This window comes from Ammospiza nelsoni, chromosome 2 (genome assembly GCF_027579445.1).
Source record: "Ammospiza nelsoni isolate bAmmNel1 chromosome 2, bAmmNel1.pri, whole genome shotgun sequence".
NCBI lineage: Eukaryota > Metazoa > Chordata > Aves > Passeriformes > Passerellidae > Ammospiza > Ammospiza nelsoni.
This window is the reverse complement of record NC_080634.1, coordinates 48,565,018-48,583,918: the sequence shown is the minus strand read 5'-3', so window position 1 is coordinate 48,583,918 and position 18,901 is coordinate 48,565,018. Positions and strand designations below refer to the sequence as shown.

The window sequence follows — 18,901 nt, the reverse complement described above, 5'->3', positions numbered from 1 at the left end:
GAACAAAGCAAGCCCAAAACACCACTATGTTCTGATCACAGTACCTTCATCGGCACTGAGTAGACTTCCCTTTATATGGAAAGCCTGGTATCCCTGGTATCCCCCAGCTGCTTTGGAGCAGGGCTGCTGTCCAGCCCCTCACTGAAGCACAGCCCATGGTCCCAGGTGCAGAACTTTGTACACGATGAACAGTGACCTTTCTGCAGGCCCCCTCCTTAAGGTTCTCCATGTGCCCCCTCAATTCATCGGGATCACAGGCAGGCTAAGGCTCAACCTTTCAGGAGTGAGAGCACTTTCCTTAAGTCTTGAACGGTATGAGGACTTAGCATACACCCTTTTGAGATAGGGCAGGATGTCTGACCTTTGGCAGGCTCTCCGACAGAGAGCAGAAAAGGTATGTTTCCTTCTGTGTTTTGCATCTTTGAGAAAGAATGAAGTTTACCAGCAGTAACTTTGTGTGCTCCACACGGTGGTGCCTGAATGCTGTGAATTACGTGAAACACCAGCGTGCCTCCCTGCCGAGGGAGGGCTGCGCCTGCGGTACCATCTCTAGATCTCACCCTCAGGCACGGCTCACGCTGTACATGCGAAGCTGCAGCCTCTGCCTCGCCCTGGGGACAGCGGGACGCGGGGAGCGGGGAAACGCCTCCGTGAGCCGAGGCTGAGGCGCCGCCCGGGCCCCGCCACACCTCCGCAGCCTCGGCCGGCGCTCTGAGGGCGGCACTTGCCCCGCTCCCGCCTCCTCCTCCGCCTCCTCCGCGGCGCGGGCCTCCGGGCGGCGCGGCCCCACCCCTTCCCCGTGCGGGAGCGCCGCCGGCGGGGCGGATAGCGGTCCTTTGTGTGCGCCGGCACCGGCGGGATGTGAGTGCGGGCCGGGCCGGGCGGGGCGGGGAGGCTGCGGGATCGGCTGCGCCGCTTCCCCTCGGAGAGCGGGACAAGCGCCCGCCCGCCCGCCCATCGCTGCTCCCTGCGGGCTCCGGCGCCCGTCTCGGGCCTCCGCGGTGCCCCAGGGGGAAGCGGGCGGGCGGGCGGCAGCGCGGCGAGCCTTTTCTCATCTGCTGTCTGTCGTGTCGCCGCAGGCTGGCCCGGGTGACCGTCCTCCATGACTGCCTGGGCTGCAGGACCTTCGAGCTGCCGCCGTCCGCGGCCGTGCGGGACGTGAAGAGGCGGATCGAGGCGGAGGCCGGGCTGCCCCTCGCCGAGCAGCGCCTGTGGCACCGCGGCAGAGAGGTGAGGGCCGGGCGGGGCCGCGGAACCTCCGCGGGGGCGAGGGAAGTGCGCACCCGGATGCTCCTGTGCCGTGCGTGGGCAGCGCGGTGTGTGCCTGTCCTTAGGGGGTCCTCATGTGGGAAGCACGGGGGTTGTTTGGATGACCCTCATACCGCTCTTGATAGTGCCAGCTTTTATCATCCGAGTTCTTGCGTATTTTTTTTTTTCTTTCTTTTTCTGAAGTTCTCCGTGTGTTTTACCCTAATTTCTTTGCGGGGTTGTTGGGGAGAGCAGAAATTCACCGGAGAGTGCTGATCTGTTTGTTCTGCCCTCCTGCCTTTCTGGTCAGTTTCAAGAGCAGAGTTGACATCACCGTGAGATGAAAGTGACAAGCTGAAAACTGAGGTCTGGGCACAGGAGAGAGTCGAATGAATGAATGAATGACCTTGTTCTGTTGCAGGCATCAGCCTGGTGTCAGTCTTTCAGTACTGCTTCCTGTGCTTCTAGCTGTGCTCTTGGGAACTGGGAACCTGGAGACCTGGTGGGATGGGATGAGTAGAGACAAAAAGGGGAGAGAGAGGAGGTTGGAAATTGGTGTTAAATAGGGCAAGGGGATTTGCAAAGGGGTAGAGAAGTGAGGGCTCTAGGGAGACCTTATTGTGGCCTTTCTAAATATAATAGGAGCTTATAAGAAAGATGGAAGGTTACTTTCTGCCAAGGCCTGAAGTGATAGGACAAGGGACAATGGCTTTAAAACAAAAAAGGTAAGTTTAGATTTGGGACGAGGAAGAAATTTTTTAGGATGAGGATGATAAAATACCGAAACAAGTTGCTGAGAGAAGTTGTGGATTCCCCATGACTGGAAATGTTGATTATCAGATGGAGCTTTGAGAGACCTGATCTAGTTCCTGTTCATGGCAATGGTAGGAGGGGAAGTTGAACTACATGGTCTTCAAATGTCCCATTCCAACCCAAACCATTCAGTGAGACAAGGAAAGATACACGAGTTGGTTGTATTGCTTAGGAAGATTTTAAGAACCTGGACAGCACAAGCTAGCTTTGAGGGCTCAGGTTTGAAGCAAACTGCCTGTGTAGTTTATCTTTTTTTGTGTGTCCTTGATTTTGTTCTCACCAGGCCTTCCCTTTTTGCAGGACAAACTCTGTATCACTTTCTAAAATTTGCCTGGAAGCAAAGATCTGACTGCCACAGAAAACTTATCTTTTGCAGGGAACAGTCAGTAAGCAGACTGTAATTGCTGTTCTATTTGTTTGTTTTTTTTTAATATAATACACTAGAATATATATGAGAATATTTATTCTGTACTGTAGCAAATTTGAAAATCCTTTATAAACTTTTGAACTCCTGTTTATTGGGATCAAATGATTTTAAATCTTTTTGAATAGGAGAATATTAATCTGTGAATAATTTTTTCCATTAGAACTGTTATGTGCAATTGATAGATGTTAAGTAAACTCCAATATCTTTTTCTCTTATAGTTCCTTACTGTATTAAACTATTCATTTGGATCTATTCAATGTGCAAGTTTCTAGTGGTGTCTTGATACAAAAATCCTACCTTAGAATATTTGGTTACTGTATCCCTTTAATGCTTGGTGATAGCTTTCACTGCTCTGTGGATTGCTTTATTTTAGTGGTTTCAGAGTACTTATAACCCAATTGGGTTATAATTTGCATTTTGAGAAAGTTCAACTCAAGTACAATATTTTTGCGGTTTTACAAACCCACTGCTGTTTTAATCACTATTTAAAACTGATAAAAGTAAAAAAGAACATAAGTTTTTTTTCTTACTAATGATGTTAAATAATGATTACGTACTCTGGACTAAGGCTGTTTTTTATTAAGTGTAGTTAGATTGTAAGCATCTATGTCTGTGTAGACACCAACTGCTTTCTAGTGATTTGTTTTTACCCATCAAAGTGAGGAAGTAGTCCCAAAATCTACTACAAACTGAGACTAATATAATAATACAATTTCACATAATAATATTTTAATCTAGTTTCTAATTAGTACAGTGGCCTTCTAAATCTGCATTTGTTGTTGCGTGCAGGATAACATGGGTGATATATGAATCTTCTAGCAGCACTTGGTATATGAATGAGACATATATCACATGAAACTAGAATTGCAACAAAATCTTTATGTGCTATGAATAAATAATAGTTTTCCCAATGGCTGCTGAGGAATGTGTTGCTTAGTTTGCCTCAGTTTCTCTATGATGTTCCTAGTGAGGCACTGGAGGCAGGATTAGGTGAGTTTCAGTGGTCCCTTCAACCTTGATCATGCTGTGATGGGTTTGCATGTAGAAGTAATGGGGGTTGTCAAATTCTTCAAGGGTGTTTCTCTGACAGACTTTTGTCTCCACACAGTGTCTTTCCTGCTGCTTTGAGCTGCTATTGCTTAGTTTAAGCCCTCTATGAAATTGCATACCCAGATGTATTTGTGGAGTATACAGACTATGTACTTCCTGTATATGTTAATTTTTTCTGTGGGCATGCACCTTAGAACAATAACTGTTTTACTTTTATGCTTCCAGAACTTCCCTGAATACAAAACTTTTTCAATTGTAGAAACAAGAGGCCATGGCTTGCTCTTAGTATGCTTCTATAGGCATTTTTCCACCTGATTTGTTTTCTCCAGTTATTATGAAACTGAAACTTCTGACCAAGATCTGTCTTATTTTCTCCTTCAGTTGTCTGACGGTGTCAAGATTGTGGATCTTCAGAAGTCTCAAAATCAAGTTTTTCTGGAGCTTCAGTCAAAAGGGTTGAAAGGAGGAGGTATGGAAAGTATTTGTCTCTGTTTATAAACTGGAAATTCAAAGAATTTTCTGATGCAATATGGAGTTGAAATTTTTATCTTCCTTAAATGGGAAGCGATTATTTTTCATGTAAGTCCTAGGTTTGTCACTTGTTCTTTTCATTCTGCTCTAGAAACATTAAGCTTCTCTTTTTAAGTGCCTTGGTCTTTAATTTTTTTCCTGTGATACAATGTGTAGAATTTAGGTTATTGATTCCAAAGGTTGCTATCCTTTGGAATCAATAAGACTTGCCTTTCAGTAGTGTTGTAGCTGCCTTGTCTCATATAAAATAAGCTGGATACTTGAAAACAATTCTGATACTGAAAGGATATCTTTTCAGTAACCACCATGTAAAAAATTATAACACTGGTAAACATTTCTGGATTTCTTCTTTTGTTTTTAGAGTTTTTTCTTTGATAACTTGGTTTTCTTTTGATTCTGTCTGTTATTTACATTTTTATTTAAAAAATGGAAGGTCTGTCTTTTCATATAGTATCTTGATAACTGAATATCTTCAGAAATGCTCTTAAAATCTGTCATAATTATTTTATTTGGCTGCTAGCATTAATATTCTTCTCACAATAACTTTCCTGTAAGGCAATGAAATATATGCTAATCAGATGGCATGATGAAGAAGAAAACCCTTATTTTCATGCAGATATTTGGTCTCATAAAATATTGTATTTCTTAGCCTGTTCAAGGCATGTATGTACTGGATTACGGATTTTTAGTGACAGAGAGAAGTTTGTATATTAGGCAGAAGTTCATGTTCACATTCTCTGGAACCTGAGGTGATTAGAAAACACCTATGAAAATGGACCTCATTTCTATGACCTCATGGTTCTGATATCAAACATTTTTCTTTCTGTCATTCTTGACGGTTTGCTCTAATATTTTGCTGTGTGTAGGCTATGGTAGATTAAATAAAAAGAGTCTCATTTTCCACCATGCAACTATATAGAGACTAAAGTGTAGTGGCCCTAAGAAATTTTCCATGGGAAGGAGAAACTGTTGCTGTATTTTTGTGCCCAGGATTGGAGATTTTCTTAGAGATGTCACTGTAAGTAATCTATGTCTAGATAAAGTGCTTATCTTTTCCTGGCCCACAGTTCTGAGGTAAGTAAACTTAAAACATCTGAAGTCTTCAGTATTAGCCTTCTGTGTTCATTCTGGAGTCTTCCAGTTCACAGATTTTTCCTTACAGCAGGTGAATCAAGAAATGCCCTGAATTTCTAACTTGGAAGTGCATGGTCAATAGGACCAAGCACATGGATTGCTGAAGTACTCTGAGGATTATCCATGTCCCCTTTGTGTTCATTCATTGCTGCTATCAAATAATGCATGATCTTTTCATATGATCACAAAATAATTCATGTTGGAAGGGACATGAGGATGTTTTTACTCCAGCCTGCTGCTCAGAGTATGGGCAGCTCTGAGGTCAGTCTGGGTCACTTGAGGGTTGATCTGATTGAGCTTGGAAAGAGGAGGGAGACTGCACAGATTTCTGGGCTCCTAAGTGCTTGACTGCTCTTATAGTAGAATGAGTTTCTCCTTTAAATTTGTGGTAACAGTTTTGTTTTAAATATGACCAACTCTTAATACTGAAGAAAAATCAGTTTAGCCTTTCATGGGATGCAGTAAATAATAACCTGTAGCCAGGGTAATTGTTGTGACATACACAGAGCTCTGCTCTTAAAGAGAACAAAGTCTATCTTCATTCCTATCACTTAAATGTTATTTGTCTGTTTTTGTGGTGGTTCCCATGGTGAATGAAATGTGTCTTTAAACACTTCCACCTGCCTGTCCAACTTAGAGAAGATCAGTTTCTTCATTTTAGGTAATGTCGGTTGATCAGTTTGCCTTATTTTGGAGGTATGCATATGGCATACTGACTTTCATATACTTCTCTATACTGCAAATATAATAGAATTATGAAATACTTCACATATTCAGCTGTCAGTTACAATGTCTTGCTTATTTTTTCATTGATGCTATTAAGTTACCTTAAATAAAGTAACCAAAGAAAATTTTAAAGACAAAATACTTGATTTTTTACTTGATGCTTTCTCAGCAAATAAAACTCTTATTTGTCCCCTTTTTTTCTACTTTGCTTTTTTATCCTAGTGTTTTATTCTAGAATACACATAATATGCGGGTTTGAATCTGTGTGCTTCATAAACATGTTTATGCAGAAGAGAGGGAGAGAGTAATTACTTCTTAACAATTAAAAAAAAAAAGCTTTAAATGGGGCATCATTAGGGTCTGTGTATGTTTTAGAGGTTTGGTTTAGGGAGCGGCCCTTTAGTCTCAGACTGGAGTTTGAAATGAAGAGTATTGAAACTTTCATTTTGTGATAGACTTTTTCTCTTGGAGCAGATGTTCATGATGCTGGGACTCTTTTCCCTCCAGCATTAGGCCCTGGCAACACCAAGGCTGGCACCAGGTCCATGGCCAGAATATGTCAGAACAGGAAGTGTACACTAGAGCCAAAAACTTCTGTGCCTGTATGTGTAGCTGTCATTAGGGATCATGACTGGCTGTAAAAGAGTTACAGCCACTGCTGCCCTGGAATACTGTCCTGCTACTTAAAAAGCAGTAGTCCTTGAGAAATTGCTACTTTTGAGCATCAAGTAATTGGACTTGTGGCATAACTGTTGCAAAGACTTACCCCCCAAGTTTATTTCATCTAGATATGAAACAGCTCATTGATGTCAACATCAAAACTGCTATTTCACCTTTTTTAATTTAAAGATTTGTAATGTAGGCTTTCCACAGATGATTCTGGAAATACAAGATTTTACAATAATAGGCCTTGAGTTAATTTTAAGAAATTATTGTTTTCAGTAATTGTTTAGTATTTTTTTTTAAATCTGAAATTAAGTGCACAACAGCATAATACACAGCATAATTATAATAATAATCTTTTTATTTACTTGTTTGCTTTTAGGTCGTTTTGGACAAACAACTCCACCACTTGTTGATTTTCTAAAGGATATATTAAGAAGATATCCAGAGGGAGGACAGATTCTTAAGGTAGACAATAAATAGTATTTTTAACAGTTATTTAATGTGCATGACATAATGCTGAAGTTTAACACTTCCCAGCAAATCTTGTGGTTGTTTTATCTTAGATTCACTGTACTACAGAAGATAGAAGTGTCCATGTGCACAAGGCAAAACGAGTTGTGTGCTTTGTGTGGTTTTTAGTAGTTTTTTTTTTTCTTTGAAGATGGCAGTTTTGTGGGTTTTTTTTAAGAGCATCTGGGGTGATTAGTTGGATGTTAAACTTCTAATAGAGCATACTTCATCACACGGGTGGTAGTAACTTAATTTTATTTGTGTATGGGAATACTAGGTTCTAATGAACGGGGTTTGATGCAGATATATCTTATCTACCTCTATATGCCTACGCCCAAAACACCTGAATACAAATATTGACAGATGATGACAGTTTTTTATGTCTGCTGTCTTGTTTGCAACCATGGAACTAGAAGCTGATTATGCTTAGTGGGAATGCCCAAGATAAGCACATCTTCAACTGTTTTGGCAAATTGCCTCCTGGGTATGTTCTCAGCAGTGTCTGTATGTAGGAAGGGTCCTTACATTTTTATTATTTCTCAGTACTAGTTGCATCTGTAAAATGCATTTGAATTAAGAAGGGTTCAGATTTCCTCAATATTTTAAACCCAAACTTTCATTCCAATATGAAGAAATAAGGAAATGTCCTTAGAAATCAGATAGGTAAATCTAAAAGTAGAAATGATGCTGTTTTTGTAGTTTACAATTTAGGGTTAACAGATTCTTAGAGAGAGATTACTACCAGGACTTTTGCTGATACCTTTAAATTTATTTCAGTGTTTTCAATCTTCAGATACAATGGTGTTACTGCTGAATGTAGTTACCTTCTTGTGCCACAGCATGAATGCAAGTCTGACTTCATGGTGATTGCCCTACTTAGTATTTAATATTTCTGGAAACTTTGGGCTATCTTACTATGTCTTCATGAAAGACTGTCATGATCGTTCTTTTAGAAGAAGAACTGCATATAAATATCTTGTAAAGATTCTTTAAACATCTGTTATTTATGCTTAACTGTAGGTGTATTTCTTGCTATCTCATAATGCTTCAAAACTATGTAGAAGTGACAATATAATATGCATTATAGACTGAACATACTGTCAAAAACTTCAAAATAAAAGGGTTATAATTTTGGAACCAGGTATTAGGTAACAGTGAGCTTATTTTAGTCTCAACAGTATACTTGAATGCAACCTAATCTGAAATACTGATTGCTAGTTGATGCATTTTTTTAAGTAGAAATTCATCTTGCTATGAAGTCTTTTATGTATAACTGAATGAAATTAAAGTATGTGAATACATTGCATGTGATGTATCTACATTGCTTTTCAATTCAGCTGAAATACTTGCTTATGCCAAGCTTGCACACACCCACATAAGCATACACACGTGTTTATGTGTCTGGAGCCCTGATACACTGTGATGATTCAGTGTAAATAGACCATTGTGTGAGGCTGTAATCCCCAAGGTATTTATAATCATGCTTACGTGTCTGCTGTTGATGAAAACAGGACTGGATAGGCATATTTTATTAATGGTCATGTTTACAGAACTGCTTTACTGACATTTGAGTTTTCTGTAGCTCTCACCACTGATACTACTATTTAGCAAATACTCAGTCTTAATATAAGCCTCTTTCCAGTCTGTGGGTTTCATTCAACAGGGCTGCTGCTCTGTTGGTTCATGACTTAGGGAGCCACTGGTCAGAACTGTTTTGCAGCCCTTTGCTGCAGGGGTGTTAGAAGCATGAGCACCACGGCCCAGGAATGGTTGGTTCATACCGTGAAATGTAAACTTCAGCCTAATTCAATTGATGCAAAGAAGAGTGCTGTGCATTTCCTGTTTGTGCCTCACTGTTGTTGGACACCTGTTTGAAAGGACTTATCTAACACACTTTGATAAATATAAAATTCTTTTTTCTTCTTCTCACATTTGCCTAGTTTTGAGACTTTTACAGCTCTGATTCTTAGGATAATATAGTAGTAATAGTTTGGTAGCTTATTTCTCAACTTTGTATGACTGCTTTCTTATGATATTTGAGCTCCATATTCAAATCATTTTTATAGTATTTGTCTGAATATTTGTTTATAAGAAAACCTATTCTCATGTATAAACTGGATAAAGCCATTTTGGTTGAATCGTACGAAAACAGTTATACTTGAGAAATTTACTTGTTATTTTCTACTGTATAAGTTTAAAAGCCATTGCTAGAATATGTATTACTGCATTATACTTTGTTTTGTTTAATTTTTTCTGCCTCAGGAGCTGATACAGAATGCAGAAGATGCTGGTGCCACGGAGGTTAGGTTTCTATATGATGAAACTCAGTATGGAACAGAAACGTTATGGTCAAAGGACATGGCACAATATCAGGGTAAGTAAGTTATATTAAATTTGGCCATTATTTTTCAGTATGCATGTTGTTTGGGGTTAGCTGTCCTGGCTATGCCCCCTCTGAGATCCTTAGCAGCCCCAGCCCAGTCAGTGTTTGGGCCACATGAGAAGCAGAAAAGGCCTTGGCTCTGCATAAGCCCTGCTCAGTGATAACTAAAACAGCCCTGTGTTATTGTCACTGTCTCCAGCACAAATCCCAAACACAGCCCCCAGCTACCATGAAGTACAAGCCAGCACACTAGTTTTTAAAGTAAAAATTACCTGTGCCCTTTACATTTCAGCACTCTCCAGGAAGTTCAGTTTTCTTCCCCATCCCATTTTTCCCTTGACTGTACACCCAGCTTTGCTCCATGTTGTCTGTACATTGCAAATCCAGCTTCTTGAAACTTTAGTTTTTTACATCATTTAGTATGGCTTTGTGAGATAAAGGACAATTATGTATTAATTAATTATTATTAATATTACATTTAAAATTAGTTTGCATAGTCATCCCGAAAGGCATTCAGTTGTGATTTGAAGTTTCAGTGATCCACTACTTCTTTCTTCCGGCTTTTTTTCAGTTGTTAATCAGCCTTATTATGTCTTCTAATATGAATTTGTCTTACTTTCTAGACACAGGTTATTGTTTTATCTTGCCTTATATTCCCTTCCAGTAGAGGTATCTTCAGACTGTGACTAGTGCATTTTTCAAACATCTTTTTGATAGTCTGAACAGATTGAGTTTAAGCATTGTGCCACATGACACTTTCAGAAGTTTTGTTGTTTTCTGCTTTTTGTCCAATTTTTCAGAATCATTCTTTTAAAATGAGGATGTAAGAATTAAATAACACATCAGAATATAAATCTAAGTACCATTTACAGAGGTAAATTAATCTCATTGCTTTTGCATTTTGCATTTTTTTTCATTACCAGGCATAATTTGATGTCAGCTTAGAGTCATAGCTTTCCCATTAAGTTTGCACATGCATATACTTCAAAGAAATGCTTTCTCAGGTCTGTGAGTTCCTTTCCTAGAAATTTTAAACATTAAATAGTTTTCTTCTTCTGTCATCTTTTTAACTCTTGCCTGTTTATTATAGGGCCAGCGTTTTATGCATATAATGATGCAATTTTCACCCCTGAGGACTGGCATGGTATACAGGAAATAGCAAGAAGCAGAAAGAAGGATGATCCCCTGAAAGTTGGAAGATTTGGAATTGGCTTTAATTCAGTTTATCATATAACAGGTAATCTTAGTAGTTATTTTAAAAAGAAAATGTTGAAGTTTTAAATAGTTAAATTACTTTAGATATTCATAAACATTTAATATTTTCTCTATAATGTGTTTTAAAATTACTTCATGGCTAGATTTTCTTATGAAACATTCCTGTTTTTCTCTAATCCTATAAGGTATCTGTTTGATTTTGAAGGTTTTTGAAGATATTTCTATTAACATAATCATGTACTTAGTCCTTTACATTGAAATGAACATTTCTTTACATTAGTGTTTCAATTATACAATGCTGTTCATTTTATAGAGGCTCATAATACAGGATAGGTATCCAAGTAGAAGTGTGAAAGTTCTACTCACTAGACCAAAAGAATTCTGCAAGTTCTTTGGATAGTAGTGATTTTTATTTATTGCTACAAAAGATATGTAATAGAGGTATATGCACATTTACACTTGAAAGAGATAGTACATACTGTTTTGCAAACTCTTAATATTCAGTCTTGAAATCTGTTATTCTCCCAGAATGTTTTATTGTTGTACAGAAGAAGGATAAATAATGCTTACAGTCTCCACACTAATAACAATGCAGAGAAAAAAAAAGGTAAAAATTTTTACCTTGTGAAGTGAATTTGTAAGACACATTATATTTTCCAAAAAATATTTTACCTAGCTGAGCGTGAATAAAATTAATACATTCTGTTGTTTGATAATTCTGCGAATTTCTGCTTTTAAACGTATAGCATTACTGTGTGCCAGCCTTCAAGATCTGCAAAGTATGAATCTAGTAGAACATACATGTAGTAAATTAATTAGTTGGGTTTTTTTCTTGAAAATAGTAGAAACATAAAAGTATGTAGTTGAAGGAAGTTGAAAGCAACTTCCTGTTGTTCACTGTGGGTTAGAATTCAAATGGTTGAATGACTATTTATATATTCAGCTGCAGAATAGGTGTATGCTTGTTTCTTCCCTGTTAGTAAGCACTGAATTATGTTATCAGAATCACAGAATCATGTAGATTGTAAAAGACCTTTAAGAACATTGAATCCAACCGTAAGCCTAATGGTACCAAGTCCACTAAGCCATGTCCCTAAGGGTCACATCTTCATGTCTTGTCGGTACCTCCAGGGATGGTGACTTAGCCAATTCCCTGGGGATTGTACTCAATTCATCACAGTTTTAGAATATTTTATTCTTACCTTTTAAAAATTTTTTCCTCAACACTGTATTTTTAAAGTATGTTGTTTTAGATTTATTAGTAATTGTTGGTTTTTATGGCTACAGATGTCCCTAGCATCTTCAGTGGTGACCAGATTGGAATGCTTGATCCCCATCAAACCCTCTTTGGACCTCATGAGTCAGGCCAGTGTTGGAATCTAAAAGAAGATAGCAAGGAAATAAATGAACTTACAGACCAGTTTGCACCTTTCATTGGTGTATTTGGCAGCACTAAGGAAACCTTTAAGAATGGAAACTTTCCTGGTACATTTTTTCGTTTCCCACTTCGTCTGCAGCCTTCCCAACTGAGCAGCAATGTTTATGACAAACAGAAGGTCTTGGAGCTGTTTGAATCCTTCAGAGCAGATGCAGACACAGTATTGCTTTTCCTGAAGAGTGTTCAGGATGTTTCATTGCACGTGCGGGAAGCTGATGGGACAGAGAGGCTGGTTTTTAGAGTAACTGCCAGTGAGAACAAGGCCTTGAAACATGAAAGACCCAATTCTATCAAAATCCTGGGAACTGCAATAAATCAGTATTGTAAGGGAGTTCCAAGCAATAGCATAACATGTGTGACATACCATGTAAATATAGTTGTAGAAGATGAGAGTGTTAAGGACGCACAGAAAACATCTTGGTTAGTGTGTAATTGTGTGGGTGGTCGAGGAATGTGCACAGAACTGGATTCTTTAGCTGATGACTTGAAATTTGTTCCTACTATTGGAATAGCCATGTCTTTAGCAACTAACGAGGAGGAAAATGGAGCTGTAGCAGACTTTTCAGGAAGAGCATTTTGTTTTCTGCCTTTGCCTCCCGGTGAAGAAAGCAAAACTGGACTTCCAGTTCATGTTAGTGGTTTCTTTGGTCTCACAGACAACAGGAGGAGTATCAAATGGCGAGAGTTGGATCAGTGGAGAGATCCAGCAGCTTTGTGGAATGACCTTCTTGTGGTAAATATAGTGCCTAAGGCATATACAACCCTTATTTTGGAAGCTATCAAACGAATGGAGACTGAGAAGAATTCAGATTTTCCATTGTCACCTGAAAGAATTTATAGGTTATGGCCTGATGAGAATAAAATCAGGGTGCCCTGGAAACCAATAGTAGTACCTCTCTTTAAAGACCTGCTCCAGCATACAGTTATTTACTCAGTGAGTAATCAGTGGATAAAGGTGGAACAGGTGCACTTTTCTGAAATGGATGAGAGTTTGGAGTACACGCAGTCTGTTCTCAACTACCTCCAGAATTCAGGGAAGCAGATTGCTAAGGTACCAGCAAATATTGCTAGTGCAGTGCATCTTACTCTTTCTGCTGCTAAAGCTGTGAAAAAAGTGACTCCTGCTGTAGTGCGGCAAGTGCTAAGGAAATCTGGGCACAGTGGACCTGCTGAAGAAAAGCTTCATCTTTTAGAATTTGTGCTTTCTGATGGAGTCTACAGTGAACTGATTGGATTGGAGCTTTTGCCTTTACAGAATGGGAATTTTATTCCTTTTTCCTCATCCGTGGCAGAACAGGATATAGTTTACATAACCTCAGAAGAATATCCCAGGTATGCTTAATATTTGTAATACTGTGGGGAGGGTTTTTGCCAGGTTTTTTCTTTTTTTTAAATTTTTATGTTAAAACAGAGCTTCAGACTCCTTTGCTTGTCAACAAACAAGGTATGCAGCAGCCTGTATTGTGATGAAATAAGGCAGAGATAGAACTCAATTTTCTGTATATATGTATATATCTGTGTACATACGCCTCATTTGAAAAGTTTGACACCCATTTGCCATTAACCCTTTATAAAAGAATTGCGTGATCTACGCTTTAAGAGAATACCTCAGGGTACAATTCCAGTTCATTTTCTTTTTAGAATTACAAATATGAGGAGATTAGCAACATGCATACCAGGAAGTTCATTAAATTAGATAATGCTAAGGGCTTTTATTAAACTTAAGCATTGAGATTATATCTGGCTTTTATTTTTTATCACAACACTTCATTTCAGTGAGGTAGTACTAAAAACTGGTTTCAGGAAATAAGCAGATACTATGATGAGCTGTGTTTTGCATCTGCTCTCCCTTTGCTCTCTCCAGTCCCTCTCCAATTAGTTTTTTTTTCCTTGCTTATTTCCCAGCTGCATTCCAGTTTGTTTCTCATTTCTTCAGCCAACAGAGCTTGCACTGACACTGGGGAGGGGATAGCAAAGGGCAGGCTAGCTGGAATGAACAAGCTTGGGGTCACTGGGGAGAAAGCATGACTACTGCTTTTCATGTCTGTACTGGATTATGCATGTATTAAATACTTGTTAAATCTGAACCATTCTGCACACAATGTCTAAAGACATAACCTTGAAGTCACTCAGACACACCAGGTGTTTCCTCTTACAAAGTGCTACCCCTATGTATGATAACATCGAGCCCTCCTTCTCTTTTGCCTCAGAATTCCATTCATGTCCAGACCCTCAACTTGAGACAATGTGACACTTGGCATATGTTTTGTTGCTTTTACTGCTCTATGGACTGTTTAAAAGGGAAGAGGAGGTGGGTTGGAGTGTGCCCATATAGGTATTATTAAGGTAAAAAGTGCTTCAAGTGAAGTCCTTATGTAAATTGTGTTTTGACTATACATTTAGACAGCCAATCTTAAAGAAAAGTAGTTGGATACAAGTAACTTTTCTTCTCATCTTTCTTGAAAACAATTTGCATATCTTCAAGCCTGCTGCTATTCTATTTTTGCTATATTCTAAACAGAATCACAGAATGGGTCAGGTTGGAAGGGACCTCGGGGGATTATCTGGTCCAACCTCCCAGCTCAAGCAGGGCCATCCCAGAGCACATGGCACAGGGTTGTGTCCAGATGGTTCCTGAGTATCTCCAGTGAGGAAGGCTCCACAGCCTCTCTGGGCAATCAGTACTCATTCCAGTACTAGTTTGTTGCACAGTGCAAAGTTCTTCCTCATACTCAGCTGGAACTTCCTGTGCATCAGTTTCTGCCCATTGCCTCTTTTCCTATTGCCTGAATCCTTGCACCACAAAAAAGAGCCTGGCTCCACCCTCAGGACACCCTCCCTTCAGATACATACAGACGTGGGTGAGGTCCTCTCTCAGCTGTCTCCTCTTGAGGCTCATGAGGCCCAGCTCCCTCAGCCTTTCCTCATAAGAGAGAGACTCCAATGCCTTGATCATCTTTGTAGCCCTATGCTGGACCCACTCCAGGAGCTCCATAAATTTAAACCCATATACAAAGACCCGTAATCTTTTCTTGTTCTAAACGATTCAGGTTATTTATAAAGGGATTAAAGCTACTTGGGGCCTATGATTCTAGTCTTTTTCTAAAAAAAAAAAAAAAGGTTTTTAGCATCTACTGTGAGATTATTTATCTTTTGTTGTTCTTTCAGTTTGTTAATCCTTCCAGAAGCTCAGTCAGTATATTAATACAGAAAACATTCCTATGATGAGAATAACAAATCAGAGCCCTGCTTCAGACTAGTCATAAGATAATTTTTTTGAAACTTAAGGATACCAGTATTTCTTATTCAGTTCATGCTCCATTGGTAATGGACCTGGTTTGATTAGCCTTGTGAAACTGATACAAAAGCATAGCAGGCGTAAAGCTCCTTGCTAGTGGTGATGAAACAGGAGTCTCAAATAGTAAAGCTTTCTTTGCCTCTATTCTTGCCTACATCAAGTATCTTTAATTCTAATGTTTTAAGTATGATAAATTATGTATGTTAGATGTTTCAAAACCCTTTCAGTTCAGGAGATTAGTTCTTATTCAAATTTGGAGCCTGCTAAGAAGGTAGAATGAGCTCTTTGAAATTTTCTTTCTGCTAACTGTGGAAGAACAAGATTCTGTGTTTGTTTATGTCTAATGAACACACCTGCAATCAGAACTAAACTGGATATTTATTTTTGATTTCACAAAGACCAAAGCCCTGAAAGCTGATTTAAAGTGCCAAAGTAAGAGATGGGGAAGATGGGACTGACTCTTGGCACAATAATTTTAAGTATTGACTGCAGATCTTTTCAAATCTGCAGATCTTTTCAAATCCACAGGTCTGTGTGACATTCTAGAATTATGTGTTGTAGTTTATGTAAACTTTTCAAGCAGAATTCTAAGAGACATAGAATGGTAGGTGCTATTTTTTTTTGTTAGATTACGAATAGGTAAAAGTAGTTTTTTAATCCCAGTTTTTCTATCAAAGAAAACTTCCTTAGACTTGCTTTGAAAAGTAGTTGGAAAAAGTACTTTCTTACTAGTCTCTGCATCTAAATGTACAACTTTTTTATTTGTCAGAAAATACCCATTGAAAGCCCTAATCTGCCTATGCACGATTGCTTTGCATGCTACTCTGTTCTGCCATGATGGTTACCAAGCTGATGATGTCTGTACAGTAACACAAATAAATGAGGCTTTGCTTAAGTGTGGGGGGCCTTTTCTTTATTCTTTTTCTCTTTTTTCATGGTGTGCTAGATCACTCTTTCCTGGCCTGGAGGGAAGGTTACTCTCTGATGACCTGAAGCCTGAGGTCCTTGCTGCTTTGAAAGAAGCTGCCAAAAGCCGAGGTAATGTGTCTTTTGTATTTTCTTACAGAACTTCTAATGGCTCAAACAGACTAGCTCTAACCCCAAGTTTAAAGTAATGTCTCTGGAAGTTGAGTTCCCACAAACAAGACAGTAATCTAAAAAAAAAAAACCCATTAAGATGTGATAGACTTTTTGGAATTGAAATGACACAAATGAAAACTATAAATGAACAAAAAGGCAAAGGAAGAAAATTTCTGATAAAATTTAGTAAAATATATTCAAGGATGAAGATTTTTATTCAAATAGTATTCTTCCACCTAAGACAGTCTTAATTCTGTTTTATATTTATAGTATTTGCATATGCAATAGCTGTGTCATGGTTATAGTACTGTGGATCATCTTTTAACTCACAATTGCAGGTGATCACTTCAATACATTTGTTTTAAACCAGGTTAAATCAGTTTAAGCATCTAGCCTCATACCATATTACATGATGGATGCTGTGTCTGTTAATGCACTAGAATATGCTTAATTTTTTTTCTCTACTGTTAATTTCCCTTTGTGCTATTTTTAAACAGGATGTAAAGTACAGGGAATGTTTGTGATCTAGTATAGAACCAAAAGGAGCTACTGTTTATAGTACCTTTTAAGGAATGGATATATATAGGTATCCAGACAACCACAGTGAGTTAGATGGATGAAGGTTTCATGTAAGACAGCAATGTTAGTATTGAAAAATACCTGTTCTGTGTGATGAAACCTTGAGCTGATTTTTGAAATGTACTTTCCTAGACAATTTCCTCTGAGTGAATGTGACAAAGCAGTTTAAAAGCAGGCTTAAATTAAAAAACAGAGCAAAACAACCAAAATAAAAATACAGTATGTGTTTGAATACATCTTAAACAGAAAACACAGAGGTGACAGAAACAGAAAAACCCCTGTATGTTATTAAACCAGTCCTTTGCTGAGTTCTAGGACATTCTTTCCCTTGCAGGCTTGGTCTCAGAACTCAAATCACGTATTTCTACTCCTTTTAGTTACTGAGGAAATTCTGGCTCACATTTAAGTCTTGCTTTTTATTGCATTTAAGTCTCTCTTTTATTCTGTCAATTTGGATGATATTTTTCTAGGGACTTGTTTTTGGTAGTATGCCTCCCATTCATTAGAAGAACATATTTTTGTAAATAAATATGGCAAATATTCTTCTAAATGTTCTCAGAATTATTAAATACTATTAGATAATCCTTTACAAGGTTCAGGTGTCCTACTTTTCATTCTCCCTCCTCCTAAATTATTATTCACTCAATGATTCTGCATAATTGTACAACTGCACTACCATAAAATTTGTATGTAACTATAAATAATAAGTATTAGAGAGGGTTTTGACAGGTTTAGAAATCTTAATCTGTCAAAAATTGTATTTATATAGCTGTAGAAATTACATCAGAGAGATTTCTGCTACAATTGTAGAAATAGAAACTTTTTATAATATTTCTTTGAGATGGGATGCAATTGTTTTTATTGTGTTGTTCAAAGGCGAACAGATCTGACTTTTACTCTCCTAAAATGTGAACTGTATTTGTCTAGTTAGTAAATGTTTCTATACTTAGTGTCTTAATATGTAGTTCACAGGATGTTTTCTAAAAATGGATTTGATTACATTCTAGCCCAACAGCTTCTCTGGGGATTTTCAGGTATGGTTATCAATTGAAGATGTACTGGTTTGGACTGAAGCTTGATATTTGTGTGAATTTGGTGATTAGCTTTTCTCATTGCCCCAGCTTTCTTGTAAAAAAACTTGCCGAATAGTGCTGCCAAGACATAACAACCTAACATAATTAGAAAAATATTTCTAAATACAGTTGAGGGGAAAATGCATATTGATGAAGAAAACCTTGTGATTATGTTACATGGAAATTATCAATATCTTTGTTGGTTTATTTATATATATTTAATAATTTTACATGCAGGAAAATTTCTAGTCTTCCTAGAAAGAGGAGGATTACCTGTATAGTTTTAAAACCCGTATTTTTAACTTCTCAAATTAAAACAATGGGGTTTAAGTTGAGCTTTTAAGTAGATTCTTATCTTCCATGGACCCTTTCCGCAAGTTTTCCTCACTTTTACAGGGCTGATGTGTTTACCTGTTTTTGTGTTCAATAGAGCTATCATTCTGTAGCTCTGTAGGCATTAAGTGAAAGAAAAAAGATTTTTTTTCTGAAGGATGTCTATAACTGCTCTCAATTTTTATTTGGACTGTTGCCTTCAAGAAGATAGTAATGTTAACTAGATGTGTGATGAAAGATCCGAAATTCAGATAGATGTCTTGCTTTCACTTCTGTCATTATTTCACTTCTGTCATTATTTCACTTCTGTCATCATTTCACTTCTGTCATTATTTCTGATGGGTTGGGAGGTAGTGATATTTTTTTATTCTGTGCTGTTTTACTCCCAGAAGTTCTG

The 18,901-nt window shown here is 38.2% G+C and overlaps 1 protein-coding gene across 1 annotated transcript in view; it reads left to right on the top strand.

Moving 5' to 3' along the window:
• Positions 1–3,967: 3,967 nt before the first annotated feature.
• Positions 3,968–18,901, top strand: part of SACS (sacsin molecular chaperone) — a 28,697-nt gene continuing 13,763 nt past the window's right edge. Inside the window, exons 1-6 of the mRNA XM_059493681.1 lie at positions 3,968–4,007; positions 6,975–7,060; positions 9,368–9,479; positions 10,579–10,725; positions 11,991–13,473; positions 16,386–16,477. Of these exons, the coding sequence (XP_059349664.1) occupies positions 9,464–9,479; positions 10,579–10,725; positions 11,991–13,473; positions 16,386–16,477 (1,738 nt within the window). The 5' untranslated portion in view covers positions 3,968–4,007; positions 6,975–7,060; positions 9,368–9,463. The remainder of the gene's footprint in view (positions 4,008–6,974; positions 7,061–9,367; positions 9,480–10,578; positions 10,726–11,990; positions 13,474–16,385; positions 16,478–18,901) is intronic.